Source organism: Haliotis rubra, unplaced genomic scaffold (genome assembly GCF_003918875.1).
Source record: "Haliotis rubra isolate DU_JTF1 unplaced genomic scaffold, ASM391887v1 Scf27, whole genome shotgun sequence".
NCBI lineage: Eukaryota > Metazoa > Mollusca > Gastropoda > Lepetellida > Haliotidae > Haliotis > Haliotis rubra.
Window position 1 is genome coordinate 1,059,198 of NW_025766780.1, and position 21,096 is coordinate 1,080,293.

Genomic DNA, 21,096 nt, shown 5'->3' on the forward strand with positions numbered 1-21,096 from the left:
TTAAGTTTTAATCGATTGTGTACAATGGAAGCGTAGCGATCGGCAAAGCAGGCGGGTAGGGTACACTGGAGTGTCCGGCCTTGTCATAATGTATTGTACGGTGAAGCACTTCGAGTCGGGGGTCATTTTTAAATTTTAAATATTTTTCTTAACATCTTTAATCCTCGCAAAGACACGAGTTCCTGTGAATACATTAGCCAAATAAAGTTACCATGTTTGTATGTAAGCAATTCTTTACATAAAGTATTGTTGCTTGCAAGTACCTGGAAAAACAAAGCACAGCCCCATCACTGGCATTTCCAGAAAACTCAAGGCATTTTCTACACAAGTTTAATTTTTTTAATATTGAAACATTGCACACCGATTCAACCTGCATAAATAAAGGCACATGTGCTTCCAGTTGACTGATATCCAAATTTTAAGAAATTGGTAAGACCTCTGACTACCTTATAAACATAGTTCTATCATTATGCCCTTCCAGTTAGGGAAAATGCTTTCCCTGTGAAGTAAGACTTTGGGTCCATGTAAACTATTTCAGAAATATTCTTCTCGAACATTCACAATTACTGCGTTATGAAGAGTTGAATGTAACAGGTAGGATACCCATGCACTGTCAGTCTGATAATTATACTCCTTGATAAGGTTGATGGTTTGTTATTATACATGACCAGAAATGGGTACCTATGTGGGGAATCAAACCCGGGTCTTCAGCGTGATGAGTGAACACTTTAACCACTAGGTCACCCCACTGCCCCACATGACTTAGATATAATGATAGGAGAAATCTCATCAAGAACTGTTAATCTATCAAAATAACTTGATTTTAGTCATTTCATGCTTGTTTACTGCCATTACTAGTGCTAAGCAATAGGCTCAAGGAACATGCATTCTGTCTGACTGTAGGTAGACATTAACAAATGACAACTTTCACTTGAATTGAAACAAACAAATTTTATCATTAACATTAATTCAAAGAAAACTACCTCTATTACATTTGAGCCAGTAACATTTTTTTTCAGATGTCATTACCCTAAAAAAAATCTTTGGATTCTCAAAAGAACTCTTCACTGTCAACTATCCATAATTAGTGCTTCCTTTCCAAAGGCTTATGTGCATGCTCCTTTGGGGAGCTTGAGCTGTTCGATATCCTTCTTGTGTCCCATGTAAGAAGTGCTGACCTTTCCTTATATGTAGGGGAAATCTACTATCATTGGCACTGTTGTCGGGTCATTTGCAATTCCGGATTCAAGTCTCCACTGTTGGAATCTTTTCCACTTGAAATCATACAGTCTGACTTACTGTGTAACAGCTGAGGATATCTCTTGAGAAAAACCTGCTGTTGTGAGGTGTCATTGAATAGATTCCAAAGGTGAAGGTGCTCTGGATTGAGGTGAAATCTTTCTAAATTCATTTTCCTGAGTTGAGTTGGCAATGGGGGCAGTCGCAGAGGCTGATCCACTACTCGAAATAGCAGGTCCGACAAACTAAGGGTGTGTGGACCATGCCGGAGCCACTAAGTAGAGAGTCATACGATGATTCCTCACCTTGGCCAGAACTTAGGCGTTCATCGCTGTTAGTGGAAACGCATATCCTGTCATGGAGTGTACGGAAATGGACTTATTGTCTGAGATTATACAGTGTGTGCTGATTCTCTATACTCAGTAAGCAACTGAAGTTTTTTCATGGCAACTGTAGAAGAATCCTCAGCAGCAAAATGCCTTACATGTAGGAAGGGAAATAACATCGACTAAACTATTACAGCTTTCACACAGAAGTGAAGAACCATCAAGTTTCATTGTAAACTACATGAAATAAAATTCTGAAGTTATTACAGTAAAACTAAATAACATCCAATGACAACTCTGAACCTCACTCATGCACCAGAGGCGTGGAGGGAGATATCAACAGTGTCTCCAACAGTAATGGATAGTTGATGGTCAAGAGGATATCTGTCAAAAAATCACAATATTTCTGGCACTGATGTTATAGAGGTATTTTGTTTGTAGTAATCCTGAATGATATTAGTATATTTAAGAGACACAACATACTGCAATTACTTTGATTATACATACAAACAAAATGAGCTTCTTCTATATGCGTGACACCTGTTCTTGGTAACCAATCAATTATCTGTCCTCAGGTTGCAATGCTTATCCCTATCTGCAGCTTGTCTTATTGGGAACCTGCGACATATTATGTCTGGAGAGGACTATAATCTACTCTAACATGAAGATGAGTGAGCGAGTGGATGATGTAACCATTGTTAATGACTTAACTGGCACGTGAACAGCAGCCTAGCATTGGAAATACCGTAACCATCTCTGAAGGTGTATTCAATTATGGATTGGCATGGCTCAAAAGCATAGTAGCCATGATTTGCATCTATTCTGGGACTGACACCCAGTTTAACACCATACAGTCCATAAGATATGTAACTGCCTCCAGCACAGAATCATATAGTCAGAACAAATAGACATTGTCCTTGGATGGAGAAGACATATGGGCTGGAGCATGTCTCTTCCTAACAAATGCATAAAACTAATACTCAGCACACTACCTCTACTAGCTAGTTTCTGTAAACTCTTTTGCTCGCCAAACAGCAAGTATTCTCTTGTGCAATTTGATTGATGAAGGGCAGTTAACTCTGATTGGTAAAAAATAATGTACTTTTTTCTATCAGTTATATGTATGCCCATTTACCCATCCCACTCCCCAAACACACACACACAAAATTTAAAAGACAGGTTCCAGGAAAAAAAAGTAAATAATTACACCATGTGTTAGTTGCTTACCCATATGTCAAATTTTCCAGGAAATATCCTTTCAGGTATTCTCAGAGCATAAATGAATGCACCTGCTATGTACAGCAATGCCATCAGACACAGCCAACCAAGGGCAGCAAAGTTGATGGCATGGTAGAAACCGTCGGTGATAACATAATGCAGCGCAGGAATTACTCCACTTAGACCAAGGCCGACAAACACACCTACAGAGGAAAGAACATCCATTATTAAAAAAGATCAAAGATATTAGCATTTTATGCAAAATGATTAAGCAGATCCATCCTTTCCTGAATGACTAAATGGATTAATATTATATATGATATTAATATCATCTAATCAGGTAGCAGCTCAGCTGATAACATTCCATATTCATTTTGATCCCTAATGATGTCTAATGCAGTACAATTTAATCTTATGCATCTAGTTACTAATAACAAGCACTTCAGTTAAATTAAATAAAAAATTTAGAAACAGTTGCTACCTAAAAACACAAAAAGTCTACCATGGCTAGAAGTACATCCTTTTCCCTGGATTACTGCACATGGGGGTCCATGCAAATGATTTGTGTGGCTCCTCAATCAAAGTAGACAATACCCCAGATATATTCCATAAACATACTTCAAACATTGTCACTCATGGTTAAAGTTTTATGGATGAAAGAATATGTATGGATCATTCCATAAAATCAGTTAAGGACAGATGTAAATAAAATTCTCAAAAAGTGGCATAACAAGCTTTTCAGGCTTCAATAACATAAATTCAACACATTAGTGTGTAATTTAATCATCATTTACTTTTGAAACTACACATGTCATGGCCAGTCAATAAATGATGTTTATGCATTTATTTTTCAACAAAACTGTAATGCCTGTCCAAACCATGTTTCTAAAAGAATCAAGTTCCATGTTGGCACCTGCGGTCCTTTAACCAGCAAATTGCATTATTAACAAACACGCCTGTAAGTGAGTTTAGTTTTACACTGCTTTTAGCAATACTGCCAATATCATGGCAGGGGACACAAGAAATTGGCTTCACACAGCTTATAACTAACTGACTGATATAACGAACTACCTGGTATTGTTTTTGGTACTGGCCTCTTAATCTTTTATTCGAAATAGGTATAACAAACTAGAGTCTGTCTTTGTGTTTGTTACAATCACAGTTTACTGATACCAGTTGAATGTCACATTCTACCATGACTTCAGTAAATACTGGATAGTGATTGGTTAATTAAAGTCATTCAGAGGTATATAACCACATTATATACCAACACAGTATGTATCGTTTTAAAATCTTAATAACGCGGTTATGGTAGAATGGAGATAAACATACTGTGTTGGAAAATCAGAGGTATAAACCAAAAATATAATAGATCTAAATTTTTTATTTAAAACTCCACGCTATGCGTTCATTTTTAAATCAAATTTAGAGCTATTATAATTTCATTATATACCTCTGATTTTCCAACACAGTATGTTTATCTCCTAATTATCCAACTTCTGCATGTTGTTTACTAGTCACTGAAAGTCACACGCGACAACACAAGTAAACTTCAATTCAATCAAATGTCTGTTTTTCTATCAATTAAATATTTGAAAACTGAAACAAGATGATTTTGTTGCAAGAGAATCACTCAGGTTTATGTGGTTATATCTGCCCCTCAGCAGGTTCTATACTGTAAGCCAAATGGGCTCTACATAAGGTCTAGAACTGACTCATGTTCACTGGGAATTGTCAAGGCTGGCAATTGACAAAAAGATCTAGCTGAGGAGTGTCCCACATCAATCTTATCCACTCAAATAATTCTGGATTGTGAGACCCTTTTATTGCTCCTATCCTGATCCTCTGGGAATGACGCTCTGTCTCTATGTGTTGTCTGTAGCCACCAGGATCAAAGATGCTTCCATGTGACTGTCTTGAGGACAAGGTGGAAGTTTCTCATTTCAAGAGAATAGTTGTAAAGATCCTTCTGATCAGACGGCAAGTTTACCATGCCTTTCAATCCATTCAAATGTGCTTACCATTTTGTGCTGGATGTGTCTGCAAACAGGTGGTGTTCATGTGTGAACATTCATTGAGTGAGTCTTTACATTCATTTGTTGATTCCATCAATTCAATTATACCCTCAGATTTGGTGAGAACCTCACCCAGTATCTAGTGCCTTTAGTGCATCTAGTAACAATATGAACCAGAAACCCATGGTGTGAGCCGTTGAAAGGAGGATTTTGCTTGAGCTGACTCCTGTCTTGATCTGCTGAAAGAAGTCTTCTGTACATCTGTGGAATCCAAGGCTGTGACCTGAGTGAACAACTAAGGAGCTATCAATACACTGAATGGAAGGACTTGAAATGTGTAATGATGTTCACTCAGGGCAAAGGGAACTACTTCCGAAATCCCAGATGAATGGGAGAATGAAGACAGGCAGAAGCCTGGGGATTCAAACTGATTAACCAGTCTCCAATCCTGAGTGGGGTTTCTTCAGGGATACATGACTAGATGAATGGGACACATTTAAGTCTAAAATCATTCCCATGTGTGTTGTTTGTTTTTTGGGTATTGGCAGGGATGAAAAGCTGATAGTGAGAAGTGTGGGCATCCATAGTAGCACTATTGTCTGGTAACATTCATAGGCCACATCAACAAATGAAAATATTCAATCGGCTGCTTGAAATGTAACTTGTATTTGCCTCAGACAACTGGGAATAGAACAGATAGATTTCTGGCTTAGTTTACTGGACAATACGCCAGCTAATCATAATCTCTGCACATACAGAAGTTTTACTGCCCAAGTTTTCTTATACACATTATTTGACACCTGAATTCTCTAAAAGGATATGATGTAGTTTTGTGTCCAAAAGTAGAATTTGTTTAAAAAAATACTGAATCCTTCAGAAGGGTGTGTGCATTATACTTGGATGAGCACTTCACTTAAGAAATGTATTGTAGCTACATTTGGTTGTGGAGGAAGTTTGCCATCTTGGAGGTGAGGTGAAATTGGGTTTAACGTCGTGCTTAAGAATATTTCGCTCATATGACGACGTGCATGCGTGTGTATGCGTATGTGCGGCTGCTTGTACTAGCCCAGACTTAAGCTGGTTTTATAGTGCTAGCTCACTGAGATACCATGCCGCAGTGAAGCATGAATACCCCACTCAGACACATTATACTGACTCCGAGCTGACCAGTCCTTGTTGTACCCATTAATGCCGAGCATCAGGCAGGGACCAACAAGTACCATATTTTAACGTCTTTTGGTATGACGCGGTCGGTTGGTATGGTTGTCTCAAAGTAAAAGCCAACGAAGCCAAGCTTGGTCCAAGTGTTTTTGAACATTGAATAACTCAAAGTATTTACATTGTTCCCTTCAACTTCACCACAACAGTGTTTGACTGTATGATATCTTGCATCTCAATAAGACATCTTTATGTTGATGTTGAGGATGGCAACTGAATCTTTCCTATCAGACTGACTGACTGAATGAGTTTGGTTTTACGCCGCTTTTAGCAATATTCCAGCAACATCACGGCGGGGGACACTAGAAATGCTTTCCTATCAGAGATACTGGATATTCTTATGTAATATTATAGGGAGATTTAGCCAAGGTATTATATATCTTAATACAAAGATCTGATTTAGGTTGAACATTATCCAGCTGACATTATTTAGGTTTGGGTGATAACGATATGTCTTTCCATTTTTTTGTAAATATGACTTTCATGTCTATAACTATTCTTGCTTGCCCCTCATTTTAGACTGTATTGTTTTCACAAGCCCATTATACTTGTATTAAGGATACTGAGGAAGCAAAATTAAACTTTACATGACCACAAATATAATGTAATTTAAATTCAGAAGGGGAGCCAAGGGATCTGCAGTGCCTTAGATCACTAAGCTTCCCATAAAAATACTACCGTATATGACCATCTATAAGCCGAATTTTGAGGACCAAAAAAAGCAGTCTGTAGAAGGGGGTCGTCTTATCCATGGGTTACGCTTTCGTCAAACTTTTTTCCAGGGGTAAGAAAACAACATCGTATCACTTCGCGTGAACAAACAACAGAAGACGACTTTGTCAGTAAAGACGTCAAATTTGCAATTAAACATCACTAGACAAGATTAATTACCTTTTAAGTTATAAGTTGTGTTTGCTGGGCATTGTTTTATTTGCAGGGATTAAGATTACCGTGCGTATTTGTCTCGTACACAAAGCCGGAAATAGCAATTAGCTGTGCACACGTTTCCCGGCGAAAAAGTTCAAACATGCACAATAATATAACGGGACGAATTCTGACGCAGTCATCAGTAAAATATAATACAGAATACCGTTATTTAACCCAAAGAAATATATCCTAGCTTTGTGTAATTTTAGTTACAGTTTTTGCTCTATAAATTAATTAAGATTACCGTGCGTATTTGTCTCGTACACAAAGCCGGAAATAGCCATCAGCTGTGCACACGTTTCCCCGCGAACAAGTTCAAACATGCACAATAATATAACGGGATGAATTCTATTGATTGAATACTATTATTTAACCCAAAGAAATATATCCTAGCATTGTGTAATAGTTTTTATGTAAAAATATATAATCAACACTAAGGTTATACGGACCCTCATGAACGTGGTAAGCACGTGACATGGAATGGGGTAAAATACGGAAGCCATTTAAATTCACACATTTTTACCGATGTTATTGTAAACTAGCAGTCAATGGAAAACGAGGCGGTAATCAGTTGGTGATTGTTGAATGGGGTAAAATAAGCAAGCCAGTTTGTTGCTACAATAAATATGATATTTAGAGAATCTATATTATGCATTTTATGTCAACTACACTTCGTTTCGATCCGTGAGTAGACACAATATATATGACAGTGAATTCTTTGAATAATGTGGACCAAAGCTATAATTATTGGTAACTGCCAGTTGTCTGTGGTCTGTGTTTGCCGCGATTAGGACCCCATCGTGGGGGGTCGTCTTATGCACGAAACATACCATTTTGACACTGATTTTAAGGGTCAAGTTGGGGGGTCGTCTTATCCATGGGGTCGTCTTATACACGGTCATATACGGTAATAGTTTGGTATTGTATAAACCAGCATTGCATAAAAGGTATTTTGCAATGTGATTCCATCCTCACCTGCTCTTACAGGACGGTATCCCGGTTGACTGAACTTGTCCCACATGGCAACGACTATACACATGATGCCCAAAACAAAAATCAAGACAAGGTAAGCCACCTTGGGCTCAGTACGACAGTAGAAGCTGTAGTAAAGCCATGGCACAAAGGAACCCATTGTCAGGAGGGCAATTCCACAGTAATCCAACCTGAAACACACAGTAGGGTTTCTAATTAAAGCAAGTAGCATTAACTAAATGTTTCAAAATATGTCACCTAAGTGGACATTCAAATATTTTCTGCATGAAAAGTAAACATCATACAAAAACAAAATATCAAAATGGCTACCACTTCAGCTATATCGAAAAAGCTAAATACATGTATAGCAGAAGCTGAACCATTTCTGCGCAAATGTATTGTAATACCCTGGCATGGGATAGCATGTTGACTGTTCCATGTGCTTTTAGGTCATGCATGAAATAAATTCCAAGAGTGATGTCATACCTGATACTTAAACATAAACAATGGAGCTCCACACAGTGAAGCACACAACCCATGTGCTGGCTTCAACCATGTTTTCCTATTGGAGGCAAACTGACATAAAAGCTCTTGTGTTTTTAGAGACTAAAAGCGAATGTTTATCAAAGCCTGAATTACACTATAGACATTCATGTACCATGTCATACGAAGCCAGTCACTTTCTTACCATGAGTTCTTTTGCCAAGTACTTCTTTTATATTTATCTGTTATACTGTCATCACAATAACATACACTATAAAATTGATAAATTCACTAAAATGTGGATAACTATTTTTATTTGCGTGTATTTCCTACATATACTGTCATTTATGCCCTAGCGATGCAGTCACTTTCATGTATAAAGACCTTCACTGTCGCAATTGAAGTACCAGATCCATATTATCATGCAAAACAATAAGTATAGCACACAGAAAAGCTTACTCTTGGCTGTTCTGTTCTTATTTTAGAATATACACATTTGTTTACAAACATGAAGACAGCTGATGATGTCATGTGATAATCCCACTTGTGTGATGAGGTCACTAGACCAGAAACTTTTTCTGGACTCAGGCAAGGATGCTCCAGAATGATCAATGCGCTGTCCCCACAGTAAGACAAGATCAAGATGTCTATTTAGAGTTAATTTCAAATTTCACATTTTCATTTCAACAAACTTAAAATTTCCTGGTCATTAGCCTGAAAATATATGATGCAGTGTTTTAATATTGGCCCTATAAATTCAAAATACAAATATATATCATTAGTCAAAACATCTCTATTCAACTCTTTGACCTGCTTTAGGTGGGCTACCAGGCTGTCCAGGAATGGGAGCAGTGGAGTGTTTTCGGGCGAAGGGTTCAAAAGAGAGGCCTGAAACTTTGTTTACAGTTCGTTTCCACTCAACTGTCGATCATAAGAAAGAGATAGGATAAGTTTAAAAATTGCCTTATTTTCTAATGAAGTATAAAGCGCACCCAAATAGTATCCCTTCAGCAAATTCATGTACAAATGAACACATAGAGAAGCTTACATGCAACCCAAAACACAACTTTGCAGATTCTGATACCTTTAGGTATGGACTTGCAGTAACAATTATCAATAATGCAAATTCAACTTATAAAATTGAAAAATAATGCGCTGAAAAACATCCCACGAAATCGGAGTGCATATGACTCACTAAAAAACCCCAGCTGGGGTGAAAAGTGGTTTCAACAGCTCTGCTGCGCTGTGCACATAACGCATGCGCAGTGAATAGGTTCACACGGTTTGAACTGGGATGCCCGGATTATAAGGTCGTGAGCAGAAGTAGTCCAATCTTGGTTGTGTACACAAAGAACAAATAGTAAATAATCTACTTGTTACATAAAGGAACCTTGTTAAGGATCTAGATCTACTCAGATTTGTGTCAACCAGTAAGCGTTCGACATTTCTAATGTTTTGTTTCACAGGCATGAGCTTTTTATATGTTATGAGAGTAGATTACCGATTTAACTGTGTACATAATTTCATTTGACTATTTCACCACACATTCTTCTTACCGAGTTACTTTCTCAGTTCGACACTTAACAGCAACTTCATTATTTAGCATTGTCAGAATTTCTAACTGTGACATAGATATGCTTCTGTCACAGACAAAACTCAATGTCTATTTTATTAACACCTATGTGTCTGCCTGCCTGTCTGTTAATGACAATATGCAATACACAACTTCACGCCCACCCGCTTTGACTGGGTTCGGTATCCTGGGTGCTTCGTTTCGAGGGAAGTAAACCCAAGTACAAAATATTGCACTTTTGATTTGCGATTGTCGCTTATAATTTTGTTTATTTGTTTTTTTCATAATCAGCCATGTACACTCACATGCCAAAAGTTTGTCAACTTTATCAAAATGGCTGCCGGTCTCCTAAGCGCTAAGTCCAATTTTAAATATTAATATCTTACCTTATAGTAGTCCAATAAAGTTAATACTTAGTGATGTGACCCTTTGATATTAGAACTTGTCGACAGCGATGTGGAAGAGATGAATAAAGCGAATGGATGTATGCAATTGGCAGTTTTTCCCAGGCAGTCGTAAGCGCTTCCTTGAGGTCATCCGTGGTCCTCACATATGCAATGGTTTTTTTTCGCAGTGTTCTTCAGGACAAGCCACTCATTTTCAATTGGATTTAAATTTGAAAATTTTAATATAAATTGTATATTTATATACTTATCCTATCTCATTATGCACTTCTCTCTCTTGATTTGACACTGAGTGGAACGATGTAAACTTTTTTCCCAAGGCCTCTCTTGTCTGTCCGCCCATGCACTCAGTGCCACCCTCATTATAAGACAGCTTCCTAGCTCTCATGCAAAGCATGCGGCATGCACCACTAGCTGTCCACGTGACTATCCCTGAATCATCATTCTCATTCTTGGAGCCACTAGACAATATCCCTCTTGGAGAATCTGCATAGCGGGGAGGATTGGCGGGAATCCGTCGCGTGAGATAGGATAAGTATATAAATATACAATTTATATTAAAATTTTCAAATTTTTAAACTTATCCTATCTCACGGTATGCACTTATCCCACGGTCGGACGGCGGGACACAGATACCCTGTGTCTTGACTGTGCGAACAGCAGGAACTGTGTAGACTGGAAACGACCGTAGATAGTGATGCACAAGGGAGGCCTGTTACGCATGCACGCAACTCCTATGCTTGTGCTTAGTTCTCTTGAACTCCTTGGCTTACTAAGCACAACGTCTCCCAGGGAGATGGGTGCTCCCGAGCAATGTGGTGTTCGACCGCAACCTCCGAAGAAGGGCGCAGCTCAGCGAGAAAGGATGTCACTTCGCCACGATTTTCAAGGTACCCCCCGGTTGACAATAATCGGGCCAGCCCCTGCTTCGAGAAGACCCCCATAGACACCAACCAGGGGCGGGTGAAAGAGAAGCACAACTCAGGAACTCCAAGTTTTGACAGCATCAAATTGACCCTCACTCCTTTGCATAAGTCAAAGGATGTGCCCGGCAACTTCGGAGTCGGAACGCAACGAAATCCACTGGAATTCGGGAGTGTCACACTTCACTGACGTAATTGCTCCGTGGAGTAGAGGACAGTAAGCGTGAATGTTGAACACCTCTGCATCGCCGTCTTCCGATGCCTTGGTATGGAGGCCAAGTGAAGTAGTTCTTAAACCCATAACTTGAGAACAATGATTGAGATCCTGTTCAACTTTGTTACGTATGTAGAAAGAAGCAGTAACGCGCAAGCGGAACTGTCCCTCAACTGCGTTGGTGGGCTGATGTAAGCTGCCGAGGTCCGAACTAGTGTAGTCCCAGGAGAGAACTAGTGTAGTCTCGCAGTTAAGGTGAAGAGAAGACTATATCTGAATGCCAGAAGCAACCTTCCATGAGAGCGGTCAAGGAGTAGTTGCTACAGAAGGCCATCATTGAGGCTAATGCAAGAGTCTCATGAGGATTGCCGGTGGCAACCCTGCAAGGTGGAGGCTCACAGGATCGCGCCACGCATTCAGAAAATCAATGTGGCTCGGGAAACCTCAGTTCTTGAAGCAGCCGACAAGGGTATGAAGAGGCGCTTTTGGAGCCATTGACGATCCTTTGAGGCAGCAAGGTAAAGGTGTAGAGCCCTAACAGGGCAGAGTGTCAAATCTTCAGTATCATCAGGTCCAAAAAATGGACAACAGGGGAATGGTAAACATCCGACCCGGTTGCCCTGGCAGTTTGTTTTTCACGATGAAGTCCCAGGATAAAAACCTTGCCATGCTTCTTCCGCTCTAACCGCACGCGATTGACAACAAGCGCGGGAAGCTCAGATATACGAGCAGCAGTACCCGTGCTACCAGGAAGAAGAAAGTCAGAGGCAGATTGGGAGATGGATTTCCCTAATGTTACAACAGCCTTCAAACTTCTTCCACTATCGTCGTAGAAAGAACGGGTCGAATTACGATGAACTGAAGTGATAGCTGTGGCTACTTGACGAGAGTAGCCTTAGCTATGAGTAATCTCTGGAGATGCACCAAGTGTAGATTAAGGGTCTGAGGGGACCAGAGGCGTAGTTCCGGGTGAGGGTGACAAAGCAGGTCCCCCCCGGGCGGGAAGTGGTACTGGGTTTGGCTCTGCCAGGCTTCTTAGGTCAACAAACTAACTTCTCGCTGGTCAGGACTTAGTGCACGACCAAAAGCAGTGGAATCTTGTTGGTGGTCAACAGAGTCTGTATTACAGATGAACTCCAGAAATGGGCTTCACACATTATACCCATGTGGGGATTCATACCGGGTCTTCGTCATGACGGGTTCGGGAAGATGAATCAGTTCCTTGGGAAGTTGAATTCTGTACATTAGGGCTTGATCTGATGTCAGAATGCCTAGTAGCTCCTGCCACTGAGATAGCACTGGAGCAACACATAGCCAGATCTTCATCCACCTGTCTTGAAGGGCGAACATCATCCCTTGACTGTTGTCAAACAATGGATCGATGAAGTGGGGTCTCTGGATCGATGTTAGTGTCGATTCCACAATGTACAAGAGCCACCTTAACTGCCGGAGCAACATGGTGGTGAACTGCAGTTGGCGAAGAAGTACGAATGAATCCTGTTGTGCCTGGATGCAATCATCAACGCTGATCTCTGTAAGGGAAGGTTAGTGCTGAGGTAAGGAGACCTAGCAACTCTTGTCACTGATGTAGGGATATCTCTCCTGAGATAGGAACGTTTAAATAGTCAAGCAACCATGGCAGCACTGGCCGAGTGCTGAATGTAGTAGAGTCGGCGCATAGAGATTGTCAATTAATCTACAGGAACGTTCACACTGTGCACAGAGTGATGAAGGTCGTAAAATCGGTGATCTCAGGAACGCTGATTCGCCAAATGAAGTATTGGTCCGCCAGATGGAGTGATAAAGTTAGTAGATTCGACGCATGGAGATCGTAGATCTACCGAAACATTCGTTAAGTTGCTGTAATGACGAAGGTAAAAAAAGGCCGGCGATGTCAAGGAAGGTTCGTCTGGGAGACGAAGGCAGTAATATATGTGCCTGGGGACCATGTCAGCAGAACTGCAGTGACCTCTGAACTGAGGGCTTGGGCTAAAGTTGAAAGCTGAGTAACTCTCGGTGAACTGTCTCTCTCGGCTGGCTGACGAATTCCGACATAATCACTCTTACCGGGAATGGCACTGTTCATCGTCACTGGCAATAAAAGGCTGGGATTGTTATCCGCTTGTAGGACCTAGACAGAGCTGTCAGTTTACTTCAGAGGGACTCTAAATATCATAATTCTCCGGTAAACAAGGGGGTAGTCCGCCATTTGCAAATGGTACCCACAATGCAACAGTGACAAACATCCGGACAACACTGTCTCCGGTGAACCGTGCGAGGCACAACTCCGTAACATCTCGGCAAGGGGATGATAGCTACTTGACATCAGTACTGGTACCATGCGCAGAAACTTGACCCATCTGTCCAGAAGCTTGCTAATGTAATGGGAAAGGTGATGAAGAGGACAAAGCAGGCCATGATGACACCATAACGCTGTTACGAGTAGTTTGTAGTAACAGGACTCAGTGAAGCGTCGGAAAAATTCCTGGATAGCAAGCCTGTCTAGTAACACACAGACGAGTGGTTGTAGAGCTGATATCTACGCTGAAGGGTAGATTTCTAAACCAAATCATTCATCAAGGTGAAGATCGGAAGGTAGATAAATCCAGAATGATATGTGCTCTGGTCACGTAGTCTAAGTTTGGAAGATCGGGGATCGTCAGAGCGTCAAGTGCCGGCGTAATCTAAATGTCTGCTTTACGGACATAGCTACTTCATCTGTTTGATCAGCAGAAAGGGGGTACCAGGTGGGATAAGTCATGTGACTAAAAACTTCCAGCGCCGCCTCATATGCCGTAGGGTAATCTGGAGAGCCAAGTCATGGTGAGGATTTCAGCGTATCACAAATCCCCAACGTGTTGAAAGCTGGTAGAGTTTAATTAACAGCTGGCATAATTGACCGTAGCTAGATGCAAGGCCATGATCCTCGATCAGCATGTAAAAAAAAACCAGTGTTGACAAGCTCCGAACCGATGACCAGGATCAGTTAAGTGATCTGGCTCGGCGAGGTAAGATCTGAAACGGTACTATGATCTGGTTCCGGTTCGGCGACTCAGTTTGGCCCAACGATGTAGTTCGGTGATGAGCAGATCGATCTGGTTAACTCGTACGGGGAGGTTGTAGTGAAACAGTTCGGCGATGTGGTTCAGAGGAGATAAGCCGTTCTGTGCTGAAGAATTAGTTTGACGATGTCGCGGCGAACTGGATCCCGAATCGGTTTGACGATGATACTTGGATGAGTTCAGTGAACCATGGGACGGCTAGTTAAGCCGAAAAACGTCGATTCAGGGACTGCTGTTATTCGATACAGGCTGATTCAACGATCTCCAGTTCGAGGAAAGCCGGTCTGGCGAATTTCGGTTCGGTGAATGCCAATTAAGTAGATGCAGCATGGTTCGTTGATGAACGCTAGTTAGTTGAATGCGCATTCGGTCCCTATAGAGGGAGCAGACTGTTGCTGATTCCAAGCAGTAGTAAATAGCACTCGACATCGCAGCCAGACCTGGGAGGATTAGTTTCCTGCGCATGAGATCTATAATCGGAGCCCCGTTAAGTAGAACCATATCGATTGATGTCTGGAGAGGGACGAACCGGGAGAAGACGTACATATGGAGACCCGATGAGGAGGTCGGGAACAAGGAGGGGAAGGTAGAATGATGATCCCTGGATCTTGAACGATAGGCAGCAGTTGATCGTGTAGGAGATCTAGGGTGACGGGTCGTGTGCATATAAGAGGAAGTCCCATGCTGACGAGAAGACGAAGTCTGAGGAGGTGTCTTTGATCGAAGAACCGATCTCAATGAAGTAGATGGAGGCGCTGCTTAGTTGAATGCAAACGAATCGAAGAGTGGCGACACGGCGGTGAAGTAGATCAACCAGGTCTATCCGGTGAACAGATCCGAAGAATAACAGGAGACAGATCCAAACGACTCGATGAAGGTCGCGTCCGTTCTGAGGTGACGTGACTGTAAGATCCAACAGAGGTTGGGGAAGTACTATGACGATCCGGCGAAAAACATTCCGTTGAATACCGCTTGGAAGAAGGCTTTTTCGACGAAAGTCTATTCACCACGTGTCGTTTCGGTGAAATCTTCCGTTTCAGCGAAAGTTGTTTCGACGACGAACAAATAGGTGAAATCCATTTCGCAGGCGGTCGATCCGGAGAAAGCTGACTCTTCCACTGGTGTTTCGATGAAGACCGGTTCGGCGAAAACTGTTTCGGAGAGAGCCGGTCTAATTCTTGGGAAGGTGGACAGTCTGGCGAAAGTCTAGGTGGGGAAGAGCGGACAGATAATCAGGTTTGCCGAAATAACTGGCCCGGTGAACGAGACACAGAGAGCGTAGTTCGAAGGTCCTGCTGTGTAGAGGTATCTTGAGGGGTGGTAGCAATCTCGACAACCACTACCCGGGATGTGGTCGAAGACGAAGGACTAAGGCTGGAATGTTGAGAACCCATCAAATGCCGAACATCTGAAAAATAAGAATCTGACGACGCTCTCATGAAAACCTCTTCATTCGAGGGGACTGTGACCGCCTAGCAAACAAAGTAGGACGCTTAAACTTACCATGCTTGGAGGGACTGGGTGTGGGTCCGTCAAGTGAAGCAGCATAACGAGCCCTGTCAACACGACGAGCGCACGCGAGAGTGTAGTCACCAAACGCCTCGAAGGTAAGATCCTACATTTATTACACCGGGAACAGTATTCCCTCTTCTTTGGTTGATCAGCTTTCCCCATGTTGTACACTAAGTTGAAAACGTTGAGCAAAGTAACATACGTCCACACTCATGTGCGACAAGAAAAAGAATGATGATTCAGGGATAGTCACGTGGGCAGCTAGTAGTGCATGCCACATGCTTTGCATGAGAGCTAGGAAGCTGTCTTATAATGAGGGTGGCATTGAGTGCATGGGCGGATGGACAAGAGAGGCCTTGGGAAAAAAGTTTACTTGTTCCACTCAGTGTCGAATCAAGCGAGAGATGTGCATACCGTGAGATAGGATAAGTTTAAAAATCTGGACTTTGTGGAGGCCAGAAAAATGGGGCAGTTTCATTTGTTCGTTCCAGGCTTCTGTAGCAGCAGAGCGGTGAATAGTGGCATTGTCATCCATGAACATCCATTGTTTATTGGTGAAGTGTTTGGTTATCACTGGCCACAAACACCTCTCAAGTATGTCAATATACTTCTGACTGTTCATGTTGCCTGCCACAAACTCTAAAACACCGGGCCCACAGTAAGTTATGCAGCCCCACATCATTAACTTTAAAGTGCATCCAGGTTTGTCAGCTAAGTAACCGAGGCACTGGCCAAGCCACCTTTCAGACTTTTTTCTCCAGAGTTTGATTTTTCTATCTGGTTTAATAACTATTGTCATTTCATCACTGAATATTACTTTTCGCCAGTGGTGATCAACATTCCAGTGTAATTTTCCTGTACAGTATTGGAGACGCTTTTCCGATTTACCTCACAAATTCCTAGCTTCTTACAAACAATCCTCCGATCATAGCCCAAACAGTGTAATTCAAGCCGAATGGATCTAGTTGAAGCAGGTACAGGTACTGAAGTATTATAATGTCAGACACGTAATGTCAGACAAACTTTTACGCCTTCCTTTCTTAACAATCCTTGATAATGTTGTCTGGCCACGAATCCCAATGACCTTCGGTCTTCCGCTTCGAGCAGAGTTATTTATATTTTCCCTGTTGCGATAACGTTTCAAAAACTTACTGATTGTGCACTTGGACAAATCCAATATTTTACACATTTCTGACTGTTCTAATCCACTCTCAGTTAGCGATACAATGATTGTTTTCACAGAGGTTGACAGATCTTTACCCCTACGACCCATTGTGTCTACCTCGATCTGATGTCGAAAGCAGACGACAAAAATCACTTCCACTTGGCACATGTCTAAAAATAGCATGCTCTGCGTTTACAAGCAAAGTTTTTGTGCGATACGTTTCCAACTCGCTCAACACGACGCGCTTGAAATACCGAAACATCACACGTTATTGTGGCCAAGTCGAGAAAGTTGAAATGTGAGTGTATATTATATGTCATGAATATATGATAATTGTGTTTTAATTATGTTTATTTCGTTGGTTGCATCTAAGCTTTAATAAACTTGGTCAAAAGAAAACTGAAATTTGAGATAAAACATCACCTGACATAATGATTTACCATTTAACTTATATCGCCACTATTATCTCACATGCACTGATTTAAGTTTACCATGTTTATTTCTCATGAACTAAGGTGGAAACTGCAATCAGCTGTGCATACACTTCCTCAAAATCTCCCAGTGATTCGGTTAAAACATACTCAATAAGTCCAAACAATTATAATGCTATGATCGCAAGAAATACATCAGACAGTGTAATTACATGGCTGAATTGTGTACATAAATTCGGATTTAACAGGTTCCCTGCTTGCATGCGATTTCCACTTCTGTAGGGAGGCTCACTTGCTGGTGATTGCGAATCACCATGAAAGCCAATGAACTTGAAGGGAGCATTGGCATAAAGCTGCAAAAACTTTTTTTTAAAAACCATTGGATATATATTCACATCCTCAGATGTCATTTAAAAAGTCCCAAAATTTTCACCAGTGACTGACCTTCTCATATCTAACTGTATGGGCGTTGGGCCCTCATGAGTTAAAATATATATTGATCGCTGACACTGTTCAGAATACAAAAATATGACACTATAAAGATGTTTGGTTGAGTGGATTTGAATGGCCAATGACACAAAGAAAAAAATGAATGTGGACATGAGGCAATGTCTTTAGGGGGACAAAAGCATTGAGGGACTTGCTACAGGTACTTTCAAAAGCTGGGGGAAACACACTGTAAGCACCCCCAAGCTTTTCCAACATCATGTGCCACTGCACCTTCTGAACTTTTCCCCAACACAATGACATGGAAGTACTTACTTATTAAAGAACTTGCCAACCCTCTCTGAGTGACAATAAACTGTGTGGAATACCCAGGAGAAACCCATGCACAAGATGGCACCAGCAAAGAATGCTGAGAACACAGCTTTCTCCTGCCACTGAATCTCCACAGATGGCCTGGACAGGAAGTAGATGGCTATACCCATAAAAGCTATCATACCTTAAAAGGAAAACAAAGACAAAAGTTTCAGTCTACATGGAAAGTGTTGTTCAGACATACCATTACAAATGTTTTCCAAACACAGAATTTAGAGAAAAGATCACTGGTCAAACATGTTATACACTTTGTATACTATATCTATAAAGATCTGGGTTAATATTTTTCTTGAGCAAGCCATGTAGTAAGGGGCAACTCACACTCACAGGATCGGGTGGTCAGACTGGCTGACTTGATGCTTGTCAACTTATCCCAACTGTGTAGATCAATGCTAATGTCCATTACTGTACTGTCTTGTCAGTACACAATTATTTACATACTGAGATCATACAGTATAAAAGAAATGTGCCTATTTTTCAATAGCAAATATTCTGTATAAATACATTTTAACTCTAGTGTACTTGGATACAGTTTCAACAGCATGTTAAACTACATATTAAGTCCAGCAACAAAGTAATGTTGCTATCAGCATTTATGTTCAATAACTAATATTTTTTGCAAAAAGACATAGCTGATAAACATAAACCTGGAAACAAAAATTCAGCATTTTATATAAATTCCCATCTGGAACAAAGTTCAATACAGTCAAGTCCTAATAATCTGACAATCTGCATTATCAAACACAAATGATATGGACCATTAACATCAGTTCTAGTTCAGCTTGTTAACCTGATCTCATTCTGACTCCAACACACCTAACTTGCAACAAATTCAGTCTTATTAATCATGTTAATCAAACACACTGATTAGCTTCCTCTGCAGCCATTTGATAGTGGCAACACATTGTAATGGCTGCAGACTTAAAAATTAACATTTCATCCTTTAAACATACAAAACAGTGTCAATAGCATGCTTCTATTAATTTTAGAAAGTGCAAGCTGATTCAAACCAGATCTAAAGCTTGATCTGAGAACTACTGGTCATGTCCTTTCAGGACATTAATGTTAGCCAATAAAAATGCATTTGTTTCAAGCCGGCCACTTCCATTCAAGTCTATACTCAAAGTATTTTAAATCTTACAGCTGAAAACTGCCCTTAAGATATACACTGTGTATTCCAAGTTTGCATTATAAGAAAACTATATCCACTATTAATATACAACAACAGTATGAAGATTTTCTTCATTTTTACAGCTCATACGCTATGGTTTCTACCCAGCTGTTGTCTTATTTTCCATCAAGAACGTTGATAATGCTCTGTTTCTTCCATTGGACATCAAAATTATATGCAACCAGCAATGTTCAATGTCTTTCTGCCAGGTGTTATAAAATATGCAAAAGTTTCAACTTCTTTTCATATTACCTGTGAATATTTTAGTCCTGCATGATCATGCATTCAGTTGTAAAATGTTTCAATCACATAATATGAAAAATGTTCATAAAACATAGCTTACCTAGAAGATGTGTCCATATATTGCCTGTTTCAGTGTGAATCTGAAATATTGACTTGAAACAAGCCATGAATGAACCTGTGGGTGGGCGGTGTCCTTTGAGCAGGAAATCATTGTCTTTGAGCCAGTCAGGGAGTGAATGATGATGAACCACTCGCCATCCTGCTTCCCAGACCTTTCGAACAAATTCTTCTGCTTGCTCAGCACATTTTGCAGGCACTGACAATATATTTACTCCATCAGCATCTTCAAAAGCCTTCTCATTATTGACATGATCAGATTCCTGCAATAAATTAGTTTGTCATCAAATTTATTTCAATCTTACATAAAGACAAGTTACAGACAGATCAATCACAACAGATTTCTACAAGCATGATTCTCAAGGCCAGCCCTGTGACTTCCTCATTTCAGATATTCCCTCAGTGCACAATATTTTGGTTGGCATAAACCAACTGATATGGAAAAAGCCTAATGAAATATCAAAATTTTATCTCACATATTGCTCATACAGCTCTAACATGAGTGCAAATTCACAGAATAAGCGGAATATCTAGTTACCTGGATATGTGCGCTATATAAATATCCTATAATAAAATAAAATAATAGAACCATGAAGCAAAAAACACACTGATGGAAAAAAACAACTGTCGTCAACAAGACTGACTGACTGAGTTTGGTTTTACGCCGCTTTTAGCAATACTCCAGCAATATCACGGCAGGGGACACCAGAAATGGGCTTCACACATTGTACCCATGTGGGGATTCGAACCCGGGTCTTCGGCGTGACGAGCCAATAACCCAACAAGAAATCATTAACCTGTAAGGAAGAATATGTGTGTGAACATTCCTATATGATAGCATACAAAGCTAGAACAAATATACTACTGAAAGCTTACAGTGCTACATGATCACGGAATCATGCTGCACTTGACACAAAGCACAACTAGGCTATAGGATCAGTCTTCCATCTACTTGGGAATCAGAGGTAGGAACAACTGGTGGTGGAAGATGCCAGTCATGTTGATCCAAAGTGGTGTCATTGACTGACTTTCCCCAATCAATGACCTCTGGCTGATCGTCAGAG

General features: G+C 40.7%; 1 protein-coding gene across 2 annotated transcripts in view; it reads right to left on the reverse strand.

The window, feature by feature from the left end:
* The window catches only part of LOC124280557 (adiponectin receptor protein-like), a 37,340-nt gene that overhangs the window by 2,829 nt on the left and 13,415 nt on the right, over positions 1–21,096 (reverse strand). For both annotated transcript variants that reach the window (XM_046716503.1, XM_046716502.1), the window contains exons 3-6: positions 20,016–20,295; positions 18,445–18,625; positions 7,919–8,106; positions 2,793–2,986 (exon numbers count right to left, since the gene is read on the reverse strand). In XM_046716503.1, coding sequence (XP_046572459.1) covers positions 2,793–2,986; positions 7,919–8,106; positions 18,445–18,625; positions 20,016–20,295 — 843 coding nt within the window. The remainder of the gene's footprint in view (positions 1–2,792; positions 2,987–7,918; positions 8,107–18,444; positions 18,626–20,015; positions 20,296–21,096) is intronic.